This window comes from Oppia nitens, unplaced genomic scaffold (assembly GCF_028296485.1).
Source record: "Oppia nitens isolate AA-2021 unplaced genomic scaffold, nextdenovo-longstitch-racon4-pilon3 scaffold4_pilon_pilon_pilon, whole genome shotgun sequence".
Taxonomy (NCBI): domain Eukaryota; kingdom Metazoa; phylum Arthropoda; class Arachnida; order Sarcoptiformes; family Oppiidae; genus Oppia; species Oppia nitens.
In genome coordinates, this window is record NW_026533232.1 from 6,522,440 (window position 1) to 6,547,419 (window position 24,980).

Consider the following 24,980-nt stretch of genomic DNA (forward strand, 5'->3'; position numbering starts at 1 on the left):
ATACACCATTATAAATGTATTTATTTACAAATTGATAAATTAATTTGATTTTACCATATTGTATATTTATTTTTACACTTTATATATTTTTACAAATATATAAATAAGTAAATACTATTAAATTAACTTCAAAATTAATTATAAGTTTTTTTATATACATAGTATAATAATATTGTAATTTAAATACTATATTATATACAGTATAAAAATCATTATAATAATACTGTTCATACAATATACTTATGTATTAACAAAATATTCATTTTGTAAACATTTTTATATTACGTGTTATTATAATTATTATCATAAAATATAAAATAACAATTCACATGCATTATATTAATTGTATTAATATTTAACATACATAATAAACTAATAATTAATTTATATACTGTATATAATGAATTTTTACAAAATTTTACTTAATTTTAATTTATTATACTCAATATAAATAAATTAATGTTTATTATTAGTCATTTAATAATTTAATACATTGGGAAATAGATTATAATTAATATTTATAATTAATTAATAACATTAAAATTTATTATATAATTATTAACAAGAAATTTAATTAAAAACCTATAATGATTATTAAAATTAGTAAACAATTAATTCAATTAATTAAAATTATTATTTAAATTTTGATAGAATAAAAAAAATTACGATTTAATTAATCAATTTTGTCGATTTCTATAAACTACAAATTTAACAATGAATTTTATAAAATAAGCATAAATTAATAATTTTAATATTTATTATATTTATAATAATTTATACATTATACTAATGTATATTTACAAACATTATTATAATGACTAAATATTTAAATTATAAAAAATATCTATACATTTGTTGAACATTTATGTATAAAAATGTAGTATTTTTCCTATTTGCAATATAAATATTATAAAAATATATTAAACTAAGTTAAATTTAATATTGTTTATTTTTATAAATATTTTGAAAAAAAACTTTATAATTTTACTTATCATTGTTTTATATCAATTTTCAATAATAATTAAATAAAAACATTTTAGAAAACTTAATTAATTTATATCAAATAAAATCTGTGACTTTTGATTACTTAATTAAAAGCATCATTTTTGGTTCAATAAATCATAAATTTTGTATATTTAGCTTATGTTTGCGTATACTAGATTTTACTATATTTTATGTAGTATTTATTATAATGCAAATAAATATATAGTTTAGTTGTTTAATAAAGTTGGACGTATATTTATAAAACATTATAAATACCATGAAATTACAGTACATTTTATTATCTTTTTTGTAATAAATTTATTTTAGCAAAATTACAGTAAACCATTGTAATATAATATTATATTTTTTATCAAAACGATTAAACTATACATATTGATAAAATTTCATTAATTATTATTATACTAATAATTTATATATTTATTTATTATAATTATCATTATCAATTAATAATTTGATGTGTTAATAATATTTTTAAACATTACTTTTTATAATTATTAATTTATCATTATTAATTATCATATTAATTTTTCTACAAAACATACAAATAACAGTATATCTAACATATATGAAAATTAAATTGTAAAAATTTCAAATAAAAGTAAAAATTGAAATATAATAAGATAATGTTATTTTTCTAGTATTTTCAACAATTAAATCAAATTAACAGATAATCAATGTTTTTATGTATTAATATTAATGTCAATGAGAATATATTAATAAACTTATTGAAATTACATGAAAACTGCATTATTTTATGTTATAAACATATTGTATATTCTCATTAATTATGATTTACATTTTTTACACAATTTTAATTGAAAAATCAATATCACATGTTTTTAAAATAATTATAAAAAAAATATTTTATTTATGTTATATTAGATCTTATATATTATATGATATATTTAAACAATAAATATTGTATATTTCTATTTTTTAATTATTACAATTAGATTAATTATAATTAGAAATAATAATAATACTATATTAGACTCAAATTTAATTTGTAGAATAATATAATTACAAGACATTTATTGTTTTTATTAGTTTTCAATGTTTAGATACATAATAAATAATAATTTATTAAATTAAAATTATTAAATAAACATTATAGAAGTAAACAGATATTTAAAAAAGTAAGTAAATATTGTAGTCTATTGTAGTTAAAGTATTGTTATGATTGCTATTTTCAGCGCAATTGTCTCAATAATGAAATCAATAGATTTGTAGTAAGTCTACTAAAAGATTACCCATTATTTACTGTAATTTACGTATAAAATATATAATACAAACATGAAATGAGAGTTACAGTAGTTTAGTGTTTGTTTATTTTATTTGAGTGAGAAATGCAAAATCTGTACAAAATTATATATTGTTGAAAATTTTGTCTAAGTGTGATAAACTTTTTATTTATTTATATATATTATATATATTATATATATATAAAGCATATAACATTGTTATAACTTATAATTATATTTATTAATTCTATTTTATTTTTCTATAAAAATTAAAATAAGTTTAATACTGTGTATATTATTATATGATATTTTGTTTTATAGTTTATTTTACAGTAAATTTTTATACTTTAGTTTAAGTTAAATTTATAATATTTTATATATTCATTCAAAACTATATTAATGCAAAATTATTAATAATTACTTTTTTAGTATTAATTTATTCAAATTATGATATTTAATTTTAATATTTTTAGTAAAAAATATATCAAAATTTGATGTAGTTGGATTTTATTTTTTATTAAAACTTAACTTCAATCATGATGTGATGTTATATTGACATTAGGTCTAAGTATGTAATCTCAGATATGTTAATAATATAACATTAAAAAATAAGATAAATATTTATTTTTAAATAATATAATTTTTAAAAATTGACATTAAATATATTTAGTATTTTTTCATTTAAGTAAAATAATAGCAAAAAGAGCGGAAATTTAAAGGCAAACACTGCGTTATATTTTGATTATTTAAGCAAAAATATTTTTGCGTACTTTATATTTAAACTTTCTCTCTCTCTCTCTCTCTCTCTCTCTCTCTCTCTCTCTCTCTCTCTCTCTCTCTCTCTCTCTCTGTGTGTGTGTGTGTGTGTGTGTGTGTGTGTGTGTGTATTACACACTGTGTAATATATTTTTGAAAATAAATTATGAAAATAATTAAAATAAATTTTTTTTTTAGATTGATGTTATGTTTACAATTAATACAATTTTTATTTTACACAATAACATCAACAATAATAGTAACAACAATAGATTGATTACTATTCAATTTTTAAGGCTAGAACTTTTTAATTAAATTTTGTCACTTTTATGATAATAAAATTTGTGCATTTTTTATCTCATAGATTTATAATTTTCAATAAATTCAATTCCTCCAATTTAGTGGAATAAATAATTAAATTTTATTAAAATCGGTGATTTTAATACAAAACTTTAGAAAAGTTATTTTTAAAACTCGGTATAGATTTAATTTAATAATAATTTCATTGCTTAAACATTTTGAAAAGATGCACACAAACAAACCAATAAAATTAAATTACATTATATTGAGTGAATTTATATTGTGTACTATAAAAAAAATTTAAAGTTACTTTCATACATTTTTGCATAATATCAATTACATTTTTATATACTTCTATGCTTTATATGATAAAAATAACATTTTTATCTAATTTTTAGTTAAATTATATTTTATTGAGATATCAAATACAAGTTCTTCGTTATAACATATTTAGCTAAGTATTTCACTGTATTGTAAGACAAGTTTATTTTGACAACAAATTTAAATCAATAAAATAAAATAAAATTTAAAAATGATATATATTTGTTATGAAGTTCATAATCAAATAATGTATGTTTTATTGTTTTACAAAATGCTTTTAACATAAATATCTCTTTATTTAGTGAATAGATTTTAAATTAAGCAATGATATTATTGAAGATTTCGTTAAATTTACTTTTAAGATAAAAATATTTTATTGTTTTACAAAATAAAATATATTATAAACAATTTTTACAATCAATATTATTTTCATTTTATTAGATAGCTATATACATTAATTTAATATATCTAAATATAATTTCAAAAATAACATTTTAAATATATTAAATAGATATAAAATAATTATTGAGTCAGATTTTACAGATCAGATATTTAAAACATTGACAGCTCAGGGCTCTAGTGTCTGTCCATTAGTTTGTTTGTGTTTATGTAATATTTTGAGTTTATTTAGTTGAGAACCATAACCACGAATCCAATTAATTGGTTAACTTAATAAAGCAATGGATTCATTGAGCATTCAGTGACTAACACTTTAACTATTTATAGAAATATAATGTAAGTCTAAGCCTAACTTTTATATACCTATAATTGATTACTACTATAATACTATTCAGTATTGGTTTAATGTACACCAATTGTGTCTAAAAATCATTGGTATCGCTATCACGAGTGTTGTTTTGAGTGATCAAAAAGTGAGACACATATCTAAGTCTTCAAATGTTATGTTTGGTCAGTATTTTTATAATCATTACTTGCTTTTAGTTTTCTTAAATGAAATATTTCAGTTTTTCACTATAAAAACATAATATATAGTATACTGAATGCCAATATAAATGCTATTCAAACATTGATTTCTTAAAGCATTTTTCAATAAATATTTTTCAGAGGTTTTTCAAAAAATGTATGTTTTTGTCGCATCAAATCATTTGCTACAATACTTTAGCTTTCAATTGCATTACATATATACTGAATAAACTGTATGTAATGTTATGTTTTGTTATATTATTTAATGCCTTAACCATAGTTTCCTCTCAGATATCTTATATCATTTGCTTAAGCTTTGAATAAACAAGATATTTGTGAGACTATACTGTATATACTCGTAATAAGAAAATAAAGTAAATACATAAAAATATATGTAATACATCTATACATATATTATATTATTAAAATATAATATTTATTAAAATTGTTAGTGACTGAAATTTACTGATAATTCAATTGAATATTAAATGTATATATATTTTTAAATAAATTAATTCAATTAATTTAGTCAAATTTTATATTAATTTTATAATGACTTACAAACAAAGTTATTTATTTGTGTTTTAATGTTTGAGATAAAGTTTATATATATAGTATATATATATATACTTAATAATAATAAGGGATTTTAGTTTAATATTATCTTCAACTTACTTCTCAATTCTTAAATTTTTAATTAATCATATTATTTTAGTAATTGTTTATTTGAGTTTAATTTAAAAATATTGTTAAAAATGATATTTATTGTTATTATTAATATCTTAACATTAAATTATAAACATTTTAGCTGAATTTAACATTACTAATGTTTATTTATAAAAACATATATTAATAATATTCTTTAATGTTATTGATAATTATTGTAATATTTAATTAATATATTTATATTTACATATATTATATATATAGTATTTAAATATATTTCATATTAATATATATATAACATGGATAATTTGAATTATTATTATTTATTATACAAAGCTATGAAAGCTTACTTATAACTTATATAATAAGTTTCTAATAATTGAATAATTGGACGACAAGTTCGACAAAAATGATATGACTGACAGTATGAGAGACTACAACATTATGATTGTGATTATAGTAATTCAAAACATTGCTAATACATCACTAACTATAAGCTCATTATATAAATAAGGACTTAACGGCCAGTTAAGAGTACACTCATTGATTGGGTTATTGGTTTTGGACACAAAAACTCAAATGTACTGTTTATATATTGAATATATATATATATATATATATATATATATATATATATATATATATATATACAGTACAATTGTAACATAAACTTTGTATATATTGATTGAATAATTAAACTTATTTGGATTGCCATTAATCTCAAGATCTACTTTTATTTTATTTTTTATTCAACTCTACATTATAGCAATGTTTGGGACAATTATTTATTTATTTATTTATTGTGTATTTTATATAAACGATTCATTTGTTTTACGAAATAATACAATAGAATATCAGATTAAAAAAGCAAAGAGAAAACAAAATTATATTTATTTTGTGATATATTTTTATATTAACAAAAATAACACATTTTCTAATGTGAAGCCTGTCTTAAATGATTATTGTATATTGATTTCAAAGTTGACACAGTTATCATATATCAATAATAATTATTATTATGTAATAATTAATTTACTACAAATAATTTTTTTTTTCAAATATCTTTTATATAATACTGTACTAATAATTTAAATCTAAAGTATTTTTAATAACTTTAAAACAATATATATATATATATATATATATATATATATAATATTTTAATTAAATTAAATATGAAATACATTATATAGTTGGGTAGCATTTAAGGTAAAACAGGCATTATATCGATTGCTTATAAAATATTGAAATAACTTTTATTTTACATGAATACTGTATAATAATATTGATAATCAAATCAATAAAAAGCAAAAGTGTAGATAAAATCAAAGTACATGAATGGCAGCACAATATATACAACAAAACTCTAATAAAAAACAGTGTATTTAATACATAAAAGTCTATCCGTTAGGGTTTCAAATGTAAACCCGAGAGTCAAATAGAGTGGCCATAAATTACAAACAAATGCCTGTCTTTTCAATACAAATACACACAACATATTAAGTGTAGGTATGCTTACACACTATTCTTAATATTATAGTAGAGGTATTAATAGTAGTAGTATTAGTATTGAAACCATTGTATGAATTTTCATTGAATGGTCCCTTTCCTTATGGTTATGATCTTATATGTGTTATATAAAATGTATATAAAACGCGATTTCAATATATCTTAACTATAAACCAATGTATCGTTTTTATGAATTAGCGATTATATTGAGGCACAAGTATATTGCAATTTGGAAAAGTTTAGTTCAATCACTAGAGAGTCGGTGTAATCACTAATGTTTCCCAAAAGGATCTCCAGTTTTGCCTTTAAGTGTCAATTCGTTTAGAAGCTTATAATTAGCTGACAAACACTGTCTCCAACACTCAATATACCAAATAAATGACACTATACTACAAATATTTGCTTAAATGACACCAAAATTGTATTTTAAAACAACTTTTTATGAATTTTTAATGAATTAGTTATTCGCAACATATTTAAAGATGTTATCGTTGACTACCAACGGATATTAATACGTTTTCATATTAATGTATTTATTTTAAAAATTAAATGTCAAAATATTTACTTTAAATATGAATACCCTATTGTGTGTCAACAATAATATATTATTTTAAATATGTGTATTAATTAAACAAAATAATAATGAAAATAGTAATGAATTGAAAGCCGGGATTTGTTAAAAGGCCGCAACTAATGGCTATTATATTATACTGTAGTTCATAAAGATTATTATCGACCGGTGTATCGCTTGGAGAATAAGTCAAACATTTACATCTGATTTTGTAAGCATTGTTGACGTTAGTGACAAATGTTAGGCATTTCCTCATTGAAAGCAATGAGAAAACTGAGAATATGTTTCTTAAATCATAAATACAGTATATATTCTGCTTAAACATATTATACAAATAGACTTATAATATATATTCTGTAATATATTCAATGGTTATCAACAACATTCAATACGTGAATAAGTAAGAAATTGATGCAAACTTTTTTTTGAGAAATAATATAAAATATAAGTTTTATTTTTTAACTTAACTGCTTTTAACAAATTTCAAGTTTTTTGATGGAATATAAATAATATACAGTACTATAAACTACAATATATAACATATGAAATATACAGTTTTGTACATTCAGTAGTCTATCTTATAGTAAATAGTTATATATTCTGTTAGTGATAGAGATATACTAAAGATTGTTAGACACAACATATTGGAAATTCCTTTCCATGTTTTCTAGAGATGTGATAACTTTCTTATGTAAGACTGTAGAGCACCTGCTTTAATGTTAGAGAGAAAAAAGGATATCTATATATCACACACACAATACTCTACAACACTCACAAACAGCATAATACTGTGCTTTACTCTATATAACAGTATAATTGTGTGTTTGAAGTTTTAGTTGAGACACTTTGTGTGTATAAAAGTGAGATTTGTGTGGCTATAGGGTCTTCTAAAGAACTAACACTTGTGCTATAAATATACAGCAAAAATTAAATGATACAAAATATTAAAAAGTAAAAAAATGTTCAATATTGAGACTATAGTTTTTTTACAAAGTCTTATGAAGTGAGTGAGTGAGTGAGTGAGTGAGTGAGTGAGTGAGTGAGTGAGTGAGTGAGTGAGTGAGAGAGAGAGAGAAGAGAGAGAGAGAGAGGCAGAGATGGATAACTTTTTTAGTACTTTAAGTAAAGTCATAAGTAATGAAAAAACTTTGATTTTTGGTATCACACGGTTTATTGCAATGGTATACCTGTAAGTGTTAAGTGACTTATTGAAAGCAATAAACTTTTTTTTCAGTTGTCAAGACTTGTTAAACGAGTGAATCCAATATATTTGTGATTTCATAGGTTTGGGTGTGTTATGTGTTTGACTTAAAATCTATGAGTATATGTGTTCACTCTTATAGTACGTTATGCTATGACATGCAATTTGGTCTCCAATTTTAGGTTTCTTTACATTCGTAATCAATGCAATACATGCATTCATTTTAATCAAAATTGTCAGAAAAATCACACATAATCTGACTGTCCATTTGACTCGATAGCCCAGTTGTAGAGCATTGATCGTAATGTTTGCTTAAATACATAAATTATAAATTTATGCTAAGATTTACAGCACACACATGACATGACATGAAGAAAACAGAAATTAAACACAGAATTACACGATTCTCTACATGAGTACAGCACTACATGGAGTACATGGAGTGAGTGGAGCACCGGTATCACAGCCAATACACCAACCAATTCACTATTAATACATTGCACTGTACTATGCATTACAACTATAATCATGTCTGACTTAACACTCACGTGTTTATCATTTCGATGCACTTTTGCAATACATTAGACATACGAATCAATTATTTATTTAGAAATCCAAATGAACTGACAAAATGCCAGTTCATAATATTATTTTATATATATATTATATTACGGATTTTATTTAGTGAAATATATTACTGTATCTTATTTATTACATTTATTGCTATTATATATAATAATAATATGAATTTAATTTTTACTTTTGATATCCCGTATATTTTGTTTAAAATTTAGTAAATACTAGACAATATTTTTATGAAATTTTAAATGATTTTATTGAAAAATATTATCGTCGGTTAGAAAGAATGATTGATTTATAAAGAAATTATTTTTACTAAAAGAGGTTTTTTCTTAACACTTAATACTTGCTTTTAATTTTGATCCAATTTATATTGTTTTGGGTATAAAAAAAACAATTCAAATACAGAGCTCTCTTAATCTATTCATGTGTTAGTTGTGTAGATGAATGAAATCGTCACTAATTTAGATATATTTAAGTGAAAATTTGAAGAAACATTTAAATATATAGTAAAATCATTGTGGAGTGCATTTAAGTCACAGAATTAAAAGATTTACTTATTGTCGACAAAAATGTTGACATTTAATTACAAACAATTTTTGTTTCAAAAAATTTCAAATAAAGTGTAAGAAATTAATGCTATATAATAACATTTTAATTGTTTTTTTTATTTTCATTATATATGCTGTTCTAATAACTACAATAATAGTTTTTTGTATATTTAACTAAAAAAATAAAATGCATCAATTATTTTGAGTAATTTTACTCTTTTATATGATAATGATGTATAAAATAAATTAGCAAATTTCTAAAATTGATCATTAGTTTAATTAAATAAATAAATAAATCGATAGTTTCTGAAATTTTCAGTTTACATATTAATATATAAAAATAAAACAATATAAAAAATTGATTCAAAATTTAATTAGAGCCACATATTTTGCTTATTCATTTATGTTTTAAAAAAATATATTTTATTATATTATAATAAACACATGTACTGTATAATTGGAGAGTTGAAAACGGAATAATTTTGATATTATATTATTTAGTGTGTAATGTATAAAATTCAATACTAAAAATATTATCTAATTATCATAAAGTTGTTAAAATTAAGTCCAACAGACTTGAAATATTATAATAATTGTGTTCAACAACAACTACAATAACAACAACAAAACATACATTACAGAGGTATTGAACATTAAATTGTAATTCAAATAGAAATTGAGTCTATTTTTGTTGTTCACAACATATCTTATATTTCAAAACGTGACTATCGGTGTAACACATTATATGATTTATTTAGTTATCGTTTTGATATTTTGCTCATTTGAAAGCCATTTTAAAGATTAAATTTTATATATCAATATAACTTTCTCTTTTATTTCACTATTTTATATATTATATAATTTTTTAATATTACAAACTTATCGTGTGCTTTCATTTAACTTATATGTAAGTCAGTTATGTGTGTATATTCTTATATCATCAAAAATAATAGTTGTCTTTAAAAATCAAATAACAATTTTATTTTTATTTTATTTAATATGTAGAATGTATGCCTCTATTTATATTAATAAATATTTCCTATAAAACGATATCTTAAATCTGGGTTTCACTTTTTTGTAAATATAATTTTGGTGGCAATATATTAGTATAAAATTGCAAAATGCATTTTGTTATAATGTTCAATATATAAGCAATTTATCAAATAGTTATTGTCTGAATTGAGACATCAATTCCGTATATATTACTTAAAAAAAATATTTCCTATAACTTAAATGATAGTTAAACAAAGTTTTCTGTAGTTTTTACTTAAATACTGTATGAATATATATTGATATATATAATAGTTTAAAGATATCAATGATACTAATTGCTTATAATGTATAGGAAGGGAAAGGGAGTTGAAATAAAATTTATTTAAAGTGAATAAGAAGTCTAATAATTGGTGTAAAATGTATGTGAAAGCAGTGTTTGGTGAGAGAGTGAGGCCAAACCTTATCCTATGAATCAAATGAGTTAATATTTTTTGATGATATCCGCTCTCCAGTGTCTCCCAAATGTATGGCAATGTATGTCAAATACAATGAATTGTATACCTGAACGCTTGCGCGCCATTCATAGAGAGGTAACATATAATGAATATGAAAGGAAGTCCAAACAGGAAGGACTATAGAAATGGTGGGGTTTGTAATGCCTGTGCCCCACAACCTAAAGGAAGTTTAAACACATGAAAAGCATCAAAAAAAGAGATTTTCTCATGTGTTATACAGTCATATAATGCTAAGCAAAGCTAAATCAAATGTTATCATTTTATAAGTAATATCCATAGGTGTGTTGCTATATGTCAAGCAAATCTACATTAAAAGTTAACGTAATATACTATTGATATTACAAACTCTGGTCATATGTTTGTCAAACATATTGACAATAAAGAGGAGAAAGGGATGTAAGATTGAGAAGAGGGAGAGAGAGGGAGAGAGAGAAAGAGAGAGAGAGAGAGAGAGAGAGAGAGAGAGAGAGCTGTACATCACTTTTAAGATCACAATTGTTCCTCAATAGGGCTCTCAATGACAATCACACGAGAAAATGTGTTTTTAGATTAAAAAGCCCTCTAAACAACACATAAGTATTATAAATGGTATAATTTAAGACAACTAAGGATATGACTTACCTCTTCTTCATTATTAACTGATTCCATGGACTGATTCAGTTGTATGGTCTGAATGGACCCGTTTTCTGTTGCCATTTCTGTCATCATATTTGTTATAATTCTTCTTCTTCTTTATCTTTTTCTTTGTCAAAACAAATGGTTTATAACAATAGAGTTATTGATTTATATTTTGTCGATTTTTAGATATTGAATTTGTTTTGGAAAAACAAATTTTAGATTAAATTACTTATATGACACACAAACACTAAAAATGTTTATCAACTTATGTGATATTTTTTCGGTGTTTAACACAATTACAACAAACAGTAGTGATAAGAGAGTTATTAAATAATTTAAATGATATTAAAGTAATTAATATTATTTTATTATTAAATTAAATTTAAGGCGATCTTCACATCACAGTTTGAGAAACTTATCTTTTAATAGTTCTTAACTTGTGATGAATGACTATATATTAATTAAAATGACTTTTAATTTTTTGCAGATATTTATGACTACAATTGTCGTAATTTTGTATACCTTTGAGTACAATAAGTTATGTGTAGAGGAATACTAAAAATGTTGAGTGAAAGAGATGTTATGTCCAGAGAGTTTGAGATACAGATAGATAAAAGTGCCAAAATGTGTGTCGATATACAGTGCACTAGTGATCACCGGCTCCAAGTGTTTTCAAACTCACAACTGACAACCTTTTCCCAGTGATCTCCCTGTGCTCTCAGCTCAGTCTCTCTCATACTCTTCAATTCAACTCATGGTGTGTCAACTTTGTTAGAGTTTGCGTACACCTTTGCCAACAAAAGGTATGATTCAAAAAGGTATGGTAAAGCTATGGCTCGGTGTACAACATTTATGCCATACAACCGCACATTGAGAGCACAGGCATATAACGCCAACTTATTTATTCAATTGATATATTCTGAATCACGAATAGTTTATGTCAAACCAAACCTATCTTTCAATGATAGCTTATAACATAAAAACATAACTCATTTGTTGTATAATTCATTTTTTACTTTTAATTTAATATGAAATAACAAATTTATTCTTTATTTTGTTTAATTTTTTATTAAATAATTTTTAATTTTAAAATATCATATATTCATTCATATAAAATTTGAACACAATATTTGTATAAAAAATTGTTTTCCTAAAAAGATAGTATATATTATTGATATTTAGACGAACAGATGGTTCGTATGCTTAACTATAAGCAGATGGCTTGTCGTCGTCCAGCACAGGCATTACCACCAGTGCCAGTACCACCAGGTGAACAACACACTGCTCTCTCTCTCTCTCTCTCTCTCTTTTCTTCCTAAGAAAACCACTGGTATTAGTAGAGATAATGTCTATAAGAGACGCGCGGCACACGTCTGGCACGTGCCTCTCAGCTTCTCTATTATAATTATAGCCAACACTATATATGCTTTAACTTAACAGTTGGCCTGTCTTTGATAGCTTATAATATTTAAATACATATAGTATTTTATATACATGTATTATATTATATATATATATATTTATTCAACAAGACATTTATCTGTATTATTTGAGATATATTAGATTACACAACAGATTTCATATTTACTAATAATTTATATAACAATAAAAGATTATTTTATTGTTATATAAATATTGTCTATTTCTAAATACAGTATATATTTTGTTAGTACATTCAGAATAAAAATAATTACTAATTAAATAATTGTAATAAAACTTTACAGACAAACACAAACAGATTAAAAGGCCAAATGTCCCTCAAATAACAAATACATTAATTTTTTAAATACTTTGCTTTCTATTAAAGCAGAGAAAGACTCACATTTTATTTAAGAGTCGATTCAATCGTTAGGCATTTTATTGACTGAAAAGACAAATTTCAACAGTGGTTGCGGTCATTATAATAGTCTCTCTCTCTCTCTTCCTCTCTCTCTCTCTTCCTCTCTCTCTCTCTCTCTCTCTCTTTCTCTCTCTCTCTATCAATGTGTTCCTCTCAGACTTACCCTAACATTCCCTCCCATTATTCCCTTTTCTTTTTGCTTTTCATTGTGCTCTTTGTTTGTCAGTTTCCTCAGCTTTGAAATCATTTGTCAATTATATTATATTATCACAAAAGAAATTAAAATAATTACGTATTAAATATTTAATCATTTATATTATTTTGGATTTATTTAACAAAATTTAATATCAATAAATAATGAATGCCGGTAAATTTTGACAAAACTAAAAAATACAAATTTTAATACATTTAATAATTATTAATTATATGATTATAATTTTTATGTTTAATTATAATAATATACAGTATAATACTAATTGAATTATATTTTCATATTTAAAAAATTAGTTAATAATATTTATATAATTAAAACATTAAAAATTAAAGTGATTTTTGAATTAGCATACATAATATATACCTGTATGTATATATACAATAATATGTTTCATTATAATTATTGTGTATTTTTATAATGTTTAAGTTTATATAATACTATATATATATATATATTATAAAACAAGTTTAACCTAAAATTTGAAATAAAAAATGATAAAATGGAAAGAAATGGATCCGCAAATAAATGTGAATCACCTGAACATTACATATAAAAAAAGTATTTCACTACAACTTTAGCCACACATTTCAGAGCGGATTTCAATGTTATGTAATGTAATGTAAGTGATGTTTGGTTGGGCTTCTGGATGTAATAGCCTGTGCAGTGAGTTCTCTAATTTGATTTGATTAATGGCTTATATATTATTCAGTTTTCCACTGGCTTTAAAGTTTAATTTATATATGTTTGCTTTGCCAGCAATGGGATTAACATTTAAATATATATTTCATAATATAGACTGATGAGAAAGAGAGAGAGAGAGAGAGAGAGAGAGAGAGAGCATTTGAAAATGAGATTCAAAAGTTTGAATACTTTGGAGAACTCCGGTACAAAAAAGTAATATCATATGAGTTACGCCACTTCATTGCCACAAAACAGCTCTTATGATACAATTTTAATGTCAAACAGCGAATTGTACTCAACGTTCAAGTCATATAAGACTATAAATTGAAAATAATGTAAGAAAACGGCACAAACAACATGATAAAGGATAGGGAGATATACACAAAGTAAAGGTATTGCATTAATAAAATATGTGACTCTATATCATTATGAATCAAATGAGACTCCAATAGCACTTTCATTGCATTTCTACATTATATCACTCGCAAAGCTAACACTCCTTTATCTCAACTTATATAATATACCCATCTTTGCAGTCATTCCTTACTTTGTTTGTAACAATAAAATTTGTAATAAAAAATATTTTTATAGAAGATGTATATAAAATTGATAACTTATTTTTAAATTTAATTCAATTACCAAATTAACAATTTTATTTAATTAGATTTTTTAACAAAAATATTTTTATTTAATAATGTTATTTTATAAATATTTGATTTTTGTTAAAAAGTAAAATAAACTAATTTAAGTAAAATATAGTTATGTAACATATTGTTTACAAAGTAAAATGAATATTATAATTATTACTTTTGTAAATTTAGTTTTATATAAAAATTATTTAAAAAGTTAATTGTATATTTATAGAATATTAAATAAAAATTTATTATTATATTTAAAACCATTGATAGACTAACTAATAATAATTATTAAAATAGTTTTTTAAATAATTGTATTATTATTGACGATTACTTTGTTTACGTGAATATAAGATATACAAATTTCAATCAATTGACCTATTTTATCCAATAATGAAAAATGATTAATTAATTAATAATAACTATGATATTTTTCATAACATTTTTATTATGTTATTAAAAAAGTATTTTATAATTAATATTATATCAGATAAATACGTTTTTTATTTGTTTTAATTCAAATCAATATATTTATATAAAGTATAATATATAGCAAAAATATTGTGCTAAATAATTTTATATTTTAACACAATTATTATTAGTTTATTGCTTTTTATCTTTCTTTTTTCTTAAATCACTCACTCACTCACTCACTCATTCAAAAATTGATTCATTCAGTCAGTTATTTATTCATTTAATACCTTACAGTCTTATAGTAAATAATTTTGTATGTTTTTTAAACAAGAAAAAACGTTTTTGTATTTATGTTTAATTAAATACATTATGATATCAATAAAAAAATCTAAAAATATGTTAACAGAAAATGCATTAATAAGTTATACGACAATAAATTTAATTATATTAGTAAAAAAGTTATCAAATAAAACAATATAATAATGATAATAGGTTTATAATTTAAATTGTTATTTTTGTTAATCACTAATTAAAGTGCGTATAATCTAATGTTAATCAACTATTAGCATATTTTATAATTAATTATGTTGAATATTATTTATGTATCAATTAATTTTTATATATTTAATTGTTTATCTAGTGTTTGTTTATTACTTTTATTAATTATTAATTTAATTACAAATCTTTTTGTAAATAACTTACATTTTTAAATTAACGTATTTTAATGATTAACAATTTTATAATTTAAATAAATTAGTTAAATGAAGAATAAAACTTTTGTTATATTATTAAAATAAATAGATTTTTACTCATTAAGGTATAAAATGCAAAATTTTTCCAAAACTAGCATATATTAGAAATAATATAAAGTAGAAAAATAATATTATTTTATTTAATGTTATTTAATTATTTATTTGACTATAGTTGCATTACTATTTTTTATTAAAGTTATCAAATAAATAACATATAAATTTTATCAAATTGAATATTTTGTAACAATTTGATCAATTTATTAAAATTAATTTTTACATATAAATAATACCAATAAAAGTATCAACTCATTATAAGCTGAACTATTTTTATTAAATTAATAATGTATGTATATATAATAATACACACACACACACATATATATATATATCAGGGTTAAGCAAGGTTTTGGATTTTAGGGGGGGGGTAGACCGGGGTAAAATTTACAAAATTATCGAAAAATCTTGGGAGGGGGTAAGATTTTTATTGCATTTTTAAACGGCAATTTTTTCAAAAATCCAAAATCAAGGGAGGGGTCAAGAGAAAATTCCCTAATATTCCTTTAAATTCCCTAATATTCCTTTAAATTCCCTAATATTCCCATGTAAATTCAATAAAGTTTCCATAAGTTCCCGTTTAAATTCCCAGGAAAATAGGTAAAATTTCCAAAAATACAAAAAAACTTAAAAATTAACAAAAACTTAAATTTTAACAAGAAATAAATATTTAAAAAAAATTTTAAAATTAATAAAAACTTAAATTTTAACAAAAAATATAATAATAATGTATTTAATACTTATAGTTGATAAAAGCATTAATGATACATTATGAGTTTTTTAGTATTTTAGTAATTTTTAACTTTTAAAATAATTATTTTTTTAAATAATACTTAATGTTTATAGTTTCAGGGGGTCATTTCTCTTCGTTTTTAAGCGACAATTTTTCCCATTTGGTCAAAAAGTCTGGGGGGGTAAAATCCCAAAATCATGATCTTAGGGAGGTATTTTGGCCTTACCCCCTACCTCCCCCTTACTTAACCCTGATATATATATATGTGTGTGTGTGTGTGTGTGTGTGTGTCTGTGTCTGTGTCTTAATTTATTAATTTTATTTGTTGTTGTTTTTTAAATATTTCTGATTTATGAATTTAAATATGCAGTATTTAATTATAATGAAATATACAAATAAATATTTTTGTCACATTATTATATAAGCTATTTACATAATAATCTATTTTAGTTAAATGTTTCATATAAAATAACATAACAATATTTGCACATAGAATATATTAAAATAATAAAATGTAAAACATATTGTATTTTATTAATAAAAATGAAAGATATATTAATAGGATAACTAATATAAACTAAAAATATTATTAAATTCATTTTGACAAATGCAATACAATTGGGTATTCATAACTTATAAGTTATAAGTATAGAAAATAATTTTGTATATAATTTGTAATTCAATCGTATTTTTCTAATTAGCATATAATATATTCAACATTTTGTGTTGAATTTCATTTAACATATTTTTTTTGTTAAGATAATCGTTTTTTCTCTTAAACATAGATTTATTTTTATACTATATTTTGCTTTACCATTTTTTTTAATTAAAGTTGTTATTTAAAAAATTACTATATATTTAATTAATTTTCAAAATCTATATAAACAAGTATTAATTTAATACTTATACATCTAAACAAACTCATTTATTTAATAATAATAATTTTAATTATTATATATTTATTTTATAATTGCAATAAACCTTAGTATTGCTTATATTCAATAAATGTATTGTATTCACAAACTTCATTTTAAGCTACATATTAAAGAATATTTAAAATATATATTTTTTAATTTATTTATTTAATATATAAATATATCAAACTAACTTATAAGTACAGATCTATAGTTAAAATATAAAACTCAATTTTATTAAGTATTACAATAAATTGTTTAGTTTATTGACACTTATTTTATTCTTTTCTTAAGTTATAATTAAGGTAATTGAGTGTTAATACATAATTGTTGTAAATTCATCAGGACCCATTTTTCTTTATTAATTAAATAACTTTTATAAACATTAATTAGTCTATAGTCAAATTTAAGTAAACAAATATTATTACATTTTGGCGATAATTATGTGTAATATAAATTTATTATAATATAAATTATTGTTGACATCAAACAAACATGTAAAAATACAGATTATTAAAAATTATTAAAACAATTATTTGTTCATATTTTTATAAACCTCTAATTATTTTATAAAGTTAAGATTGTTAATTATTTAATTTAAATTTATTGTTAATTATTTAATTTAAATTTATTGTTAATTATTTAATTTAAATTTATTGTTAATTATTTAATTTAAATTTATTAAAAATTATTAATTATAACTAAAATTTTTTATTAGTTAGTTTACAGTCTTTGTTTATTTTATATTGATTTTGTTAAAAATGTATAGGTCAATTATATAAATAATAGTTAAAATTAAAAAAAAATTATTATAGAGTATAATGTACCTATTAGATTATAAATCTTTCTAAGCGTAATAATTAATAAATATACTTTTTAAGATTTTTGCAACTCTCTAATATGCATTAAAATTATAAACTGTATTTTAATGTATGTATATAAATATAATGAATCAAATAAAACTTTTCTCTTTTTTTTGAAAATATGAGTTAATTTTCAATAGAGTTCATCTTAAAACAGGGAATATAAACATAAATATATGTATTCAATGTATTCTCTAAAGTAATTGCGTTAATGGCTTTTGTGCCCAATATTTATCACTATTAAAGTAATACAAAAGTCATTTTATAGAGTACTCACAATTAATAAAACAAACACAACACACAAAATGTTTTCATTCAAATATTGTGTTTTATTAAAAAAAACTTTTTTAAATATAATATCATTAAAATTATTTTTGACTACGAATCTATTATTTTGACAAATAATAATAAAAACATATACACTATGTATTATATTACTATTATAAAAATAATAAATTTTATATGTTATATTAATAGTTTTAGTTTTAGTATTATTTTATTTTATTAATATCTAATTATTAATTAGACTTATAATAAAAATCCATATATGTATTATTGGTATAATTATACAATATGTGGTCTATTAAGTAGTTTAGTAGCTTATAGTTATGCTTACAGTGCATATCTTTACATTACACATACACTCCTGAAATACTATTAGTTGTGCAGCACTGACAACACAATACACTGTATATAAATTATATTAAATACCAACATATCGATGATCTACCAGTGCTTATTCAGCTCATTCACAACTGGATCTCTCAGCTAATTCACAGCTCTAACAAATATACCAATAATTACTGTCTTATTATTGCAGATATATTTTTAATCGATTAATCTTTCAATGATTTCTTCATATGATAACTAATATTTAGCTAAACTCTAAAATTATCATTATTTTTAAAATTATATTAAATTAATGGCTTAATATAAAGTAGCAAACTGATAGCATACTATTAAATTAGGATAATTGATAGTGATAGCTACAGTTATCAATAATAACTGTTATATTTTTTAAACCACATAACAAAATTATAATTATTAAAAATAAATATTTAGTAATATTATTAAATTAGAGAATTTAATTATTGAATATATCTTATATTCTAACAAATAAGTAATATTTTATTTTTTAGATTTTGTTTTAAAACACTGTTATTTTTATATAAAAAATAGATAATGTATTATTTTTACCTGTATATTATGTGATACTATCTCACACTAACTTAGACCTATTTTAACCATACTAAATATCTACAGTATCTACAGTATCTATAATAATTATAGATATTTAGTTTGGTTATAATAGGTTTAAGTAATATAATTATAATAATTAACTAATACAATATATTGGTTTTTCTCAAATTAAAAATATTTAATATATTGATTAAGTACAGTACAAACTAAAGACACAAATTATGTATTATTATATTTTAATAATTTTCGTTAATCCTTAAAATACAGTATTAACCACAATAAAAATAATAAAAAGAACATTATAAATAACTATTAACAGTATTATTATTTATTTTAATTAATCTATTTTATGTATTGTACATAATATTTGTATAATATCGAAATATACTGTACTTTTTATATTATATTTTTTTAAATAACAGAATATACAAATAAAAATTGGAATATTATAAAAATGTTAGTTTTATTTCAAGAATAGATTACATTGATTGCAATGTAAAATTATATATATATATATATATATATATATATATTTATATTATATTTATGTGTGTGTTTATATTATATAATACGGTATAAACGTAAATACGGTATAGTATACAACATAAATATAAAGTAGATTATATATAAAATAATCTTATGAAAGGGAGGGCAATGAAAAAGAGTATTATATGATTAGTTCTCTCTCTTTCTGTTTGATAACATTAGGGAAACATTTTTGTATTTCATCCCTAATTACATACAGAAAATCATTTGAGTTATATTTTAAGTCCGCTATTGGATTCTCACTGGATTTCTTATGAGATATTATATTATTTTCTTATTTGTTTTAAACGGTTAACAGTGTTGGATAACTAAAATTTTTCTATAAGAATTTTTCGAAATATTTCTCTAACAATTATTTGTTGAATATTTTGTAAATATTTACTTTAAATTAAAATTATGTTTTTATTTAAAATGTTCAATACTAATTAAAAAAGATTAAATTAAATATTAATTATAAATAAATTCTAGAATCATACACATATTATATAACACTTGACATTATTAAATTTATAACTAGTTTAAAAATACTATGTATTTTTCACATTATTTATTATTTTGTATAAATTAAATTTAATTCTACTATTTGTGTAATTTACTAAATAGTATATTATATAATAATGAATTAACTTATATAAAATTAAATTGAAATTTATTGTTTTTAGTATTTTGTTATAAAACATATAAAATTTTAAGTTTAATTAATATATTATTTCTAAAATTATTGAAAATATAGTATAGACGTTATCAAATAATTATAACAATCCCTAATTTTAAAAACATTACTTATTATTAAAATTAAAAACACATATAAATAATACACTTATAATATTACAAAATACAAAAACATTTAATATTAATTCTGATTATTAAAAAAATAAAATACTTTATTTAATCAAATAACACACCATAAGCTTCGAAGTGCTTTTTTAATCATAAATTTGTATTTTTTTCATTTATTAAAGAATTATATTATAGTCTAGTCTAATAAAAATCAATATTCAATATATAAATATATTATTTAATTAATAATTATTGTCAAAATTTAAATAAATAACTTTTAATAAAATAAAATAATTTTGTTTGTTTATTATTTAGTCAATAAAATATATTAATTAGTATTATCGTTTTTATTTTATTTTATAAATTATAATAGAAATTGAATTTTTATCAAAGAAAACAATAAAAACAATTTTTATGAAAATATTTTACGATTTTTCATTTTTTAAGAATTTTTTTTCAAAACTAACTTTTAAACATTTTGTTTTATTTTTATTGCCTTTTGTTTATTCTAATTTAATTACATAATACAAATTTAATTTTATAATTTAATTTTTTACAATAATAATAATAATAATAATAATAATATTGAATGTTTGTATGCCTTCTGAATATACAACTTCATGATTATATAGCAATACAAATGTATTTATAAAATTAAATATTATATAATATTTGGAAAATTGTATAGAAATTATTATATTTTATTTGTTGAAAAATACATTATGCAAATCGTATAATATATATAATAATTTGACTAAAAATATACATTACACATAAAAATTGTGACAAATATTTTGAGAAAATACTATATTTACAATAATAATAAAATAATAATACTAACAATTATAAATACAAATCTTGATATACATGTCAAACTCTATTATAATCATAATCTCTGAATTATAATTAAACTTTATTATACTTATAATAAAATATTTAACATTTATTAAGTTTTAATATTTTTATTATTTACACTTTAGTATGTATTAATATATTGTATTTGTTATAATATTGTTCAATTAAATACAAAAATAAGAATTAAGATTTTATGAACAATTTTATTGATGTGAATCAAATTAATGTAAACTATTTTACCAATAATTGTAATCAGTTTTTAGATGATTGATGATCTCTATAATATGAATAAATACATAATTAGTAATTAATATTTATTTCTGTCTCAACACAATTCTCTGACCGCAAACTTAACAAACTATTTGATATATAATATAAACATAAAAGCAGATCGTATTGTATATTCAATGTATATTCAAGCACTACCGGTGCTTATTAGGCTCAACGACTACTTAACTATATCGTAGTTATCTAATGAATGATCTAACATTTTATCATATATAAGATAGTGTGTTGTGAATTACTACTTGTGATCTGGTATTTTATGTTTGTATATATGATAAATATAGTTATATTTTTAATTTATCAAAAACATTAAAAGTAATATAAAAATATGTAAAATTACCACAAGAAGTAAGTGATAATTATCTAATAAGTTATAAATTAAGTTAACATATAAAGCTTATAATATATTTTTATTCTTTATAAATTTTCAAATTAAAATAAATTATTAACAAATATATATTTTATATAAAACTTCTAAAATAATCATTATTATAATATAAATATAAAATACAAGTAAATTATTAATATAAGTCATACAATTTATATCTGGTTTTATTGATACTTTTATTACATAACTTTTTTATATTGATTTGTTAACAAATTTGAATGTTGTAGTCATTACTACAGAGAATTAAAAATGTATTATATTTTGTTTACAGAACTTTATATGATTTAATATTTTCTGCTTATAATATAATAATGTATTTATTTTACAAACCGTACAGTATTTACAGTATATATACTCTTTATATACTATAAATATATACTGAATAAACTTTATTCTTTAGATGTGTTAAACTATTTTAAGCTTTTATGTATATATTTATAATTTTTACATTATATTAATAAAGTATTATCAGATCATATTTTTTAATATAGTTTAATATTTCAAACTTTTGATACTTTAATCAATATTATTAGACATAAGCAAATAAAATATATTTTGATTTCATTATTTTAATACAGTTTAATACTATATAAGTCGTTATATTTTTGTTTATATTATATAATTTGATTGAATAATTCTTTAAATTATTTCTGGTTGTACCAATGACCATTAATAAAAATCATGGAAAATATATATCATATTATTGAAATTATTTATATAATAAGTATATAATAGTTCATCACAGTACACAAAAATTTTATGTTAATAATACACTATATAATACAATTGTCATATTATTTTTATTATATATATATTGTATTAGTAAAAATCAGTAAACCGTAATTCCTAAGCCAACACACATTGTGAACAATATATTAATATTAAAATTATATTTTGCCAAATATTTAATATAATATTTAAAGATAATATACTGTTCAATATGTTTTAAATTATAACATTTCCTGACAACATAGAAATAAATAGTTATTTAGTAATCATGATATTTATGGGAATAAAAATAATAGTCAGGATATAGAAACATATGTTTAATACGTAAACTTTAATAAATTTCAACAATATTTTATATAATAGAAAATAATAGATATTTATAAACTATTGAATTAAATTTGTTTATTAAAATTGAACTCTCATAGTGAACATTGATTTTTGTATGTATTTATGATATTTGTTGCTAAAATGCTGATTAAACAAAAATATTTATCATTATATGGTATAACATAACAAATTTTTCTTACTTTTTGCTCTATTGTATGTTTTATTATGAAATTATAATTAAATTTTTGATTGAGTGTCAATTATATTATGGTTTATTATATTAATGTATTTGTTTGTTAACTAAAATAAAATAACTATTAAATAAATTTTTTAAATGTTATAACTGTAAAAAACAATGTTTTTAGTTGATTTAATTAATTAATTATAAATAAAAAACTTACATTTTATTTAAAATATTTATTAAAATATTGTTTACAAAAAATTATATTTTTTTAAAATTAATAAAAAAAATATGTATAAAGATTAATAATTGTGAGATCAACATCGGGTACATTCACAACACTCAAACATACATACTATTTATCAGATGAAAAATTATGCAATAATTGTAAAAAACAATTTGCAAATACTGTACAAATAATGTATTTTACAACTATAATGTATTAGATTTATAATAAAAAAAGTGAAATATAAGTTATAATATTTATGTTAATATAAATATGAATCACAAGTTTTCTTTTGCACAGATTTTGATGGAAATACTATATAAGATTCAGTACTAATGCTCAACCGTTTTATTATTCATTTTATTTGAATCTATTTCCATACCATTCAATTCATAGGTAGGCTTTGTACTGTTATATCGTATACAAGAAAATACTATAAAATACTACTGTATATTACAATATAATCTCAAACATTTTCAACGGCAATCACACATTCAATATTAGCTTTTTATATACAAACGTTTCAAACAGTTTTATATGTTATGTTTAATGGTTGTGAATGACCGACAATCCATTCACTAATCTATTACTCCATTGATTTTAGTTATATTAA

General features: G+C 20.3%; 1 protein-coding gene across 1 annotated transcript in view; it reads right to left on the reverse strand.

The window, feature by feature from the left end:
* LOC128959878 (RNA-binding protein, mRNA-processing factor 2a-like) overlaps window positions 1-11,953 on the reverse strand; it is a 32,637-nt gene extending 20,684 nt beyond the window's left edge. Inside the window, exon 1 of the mRNA XM_054305907.1 lies at window positions 11,754-11,953. Coding sequence (XP_054161882.1) covers window positions 11,754-11,840 — 87 coding nt within the window. The 5' untranslated portion in view covers window positions 11,841-11,953. The remainder of the gene's footprint in view (window positions 1-11,753) is intronic.
* Window positions 11,954-24,980: the final 13,027 nt, after the last annotated feature.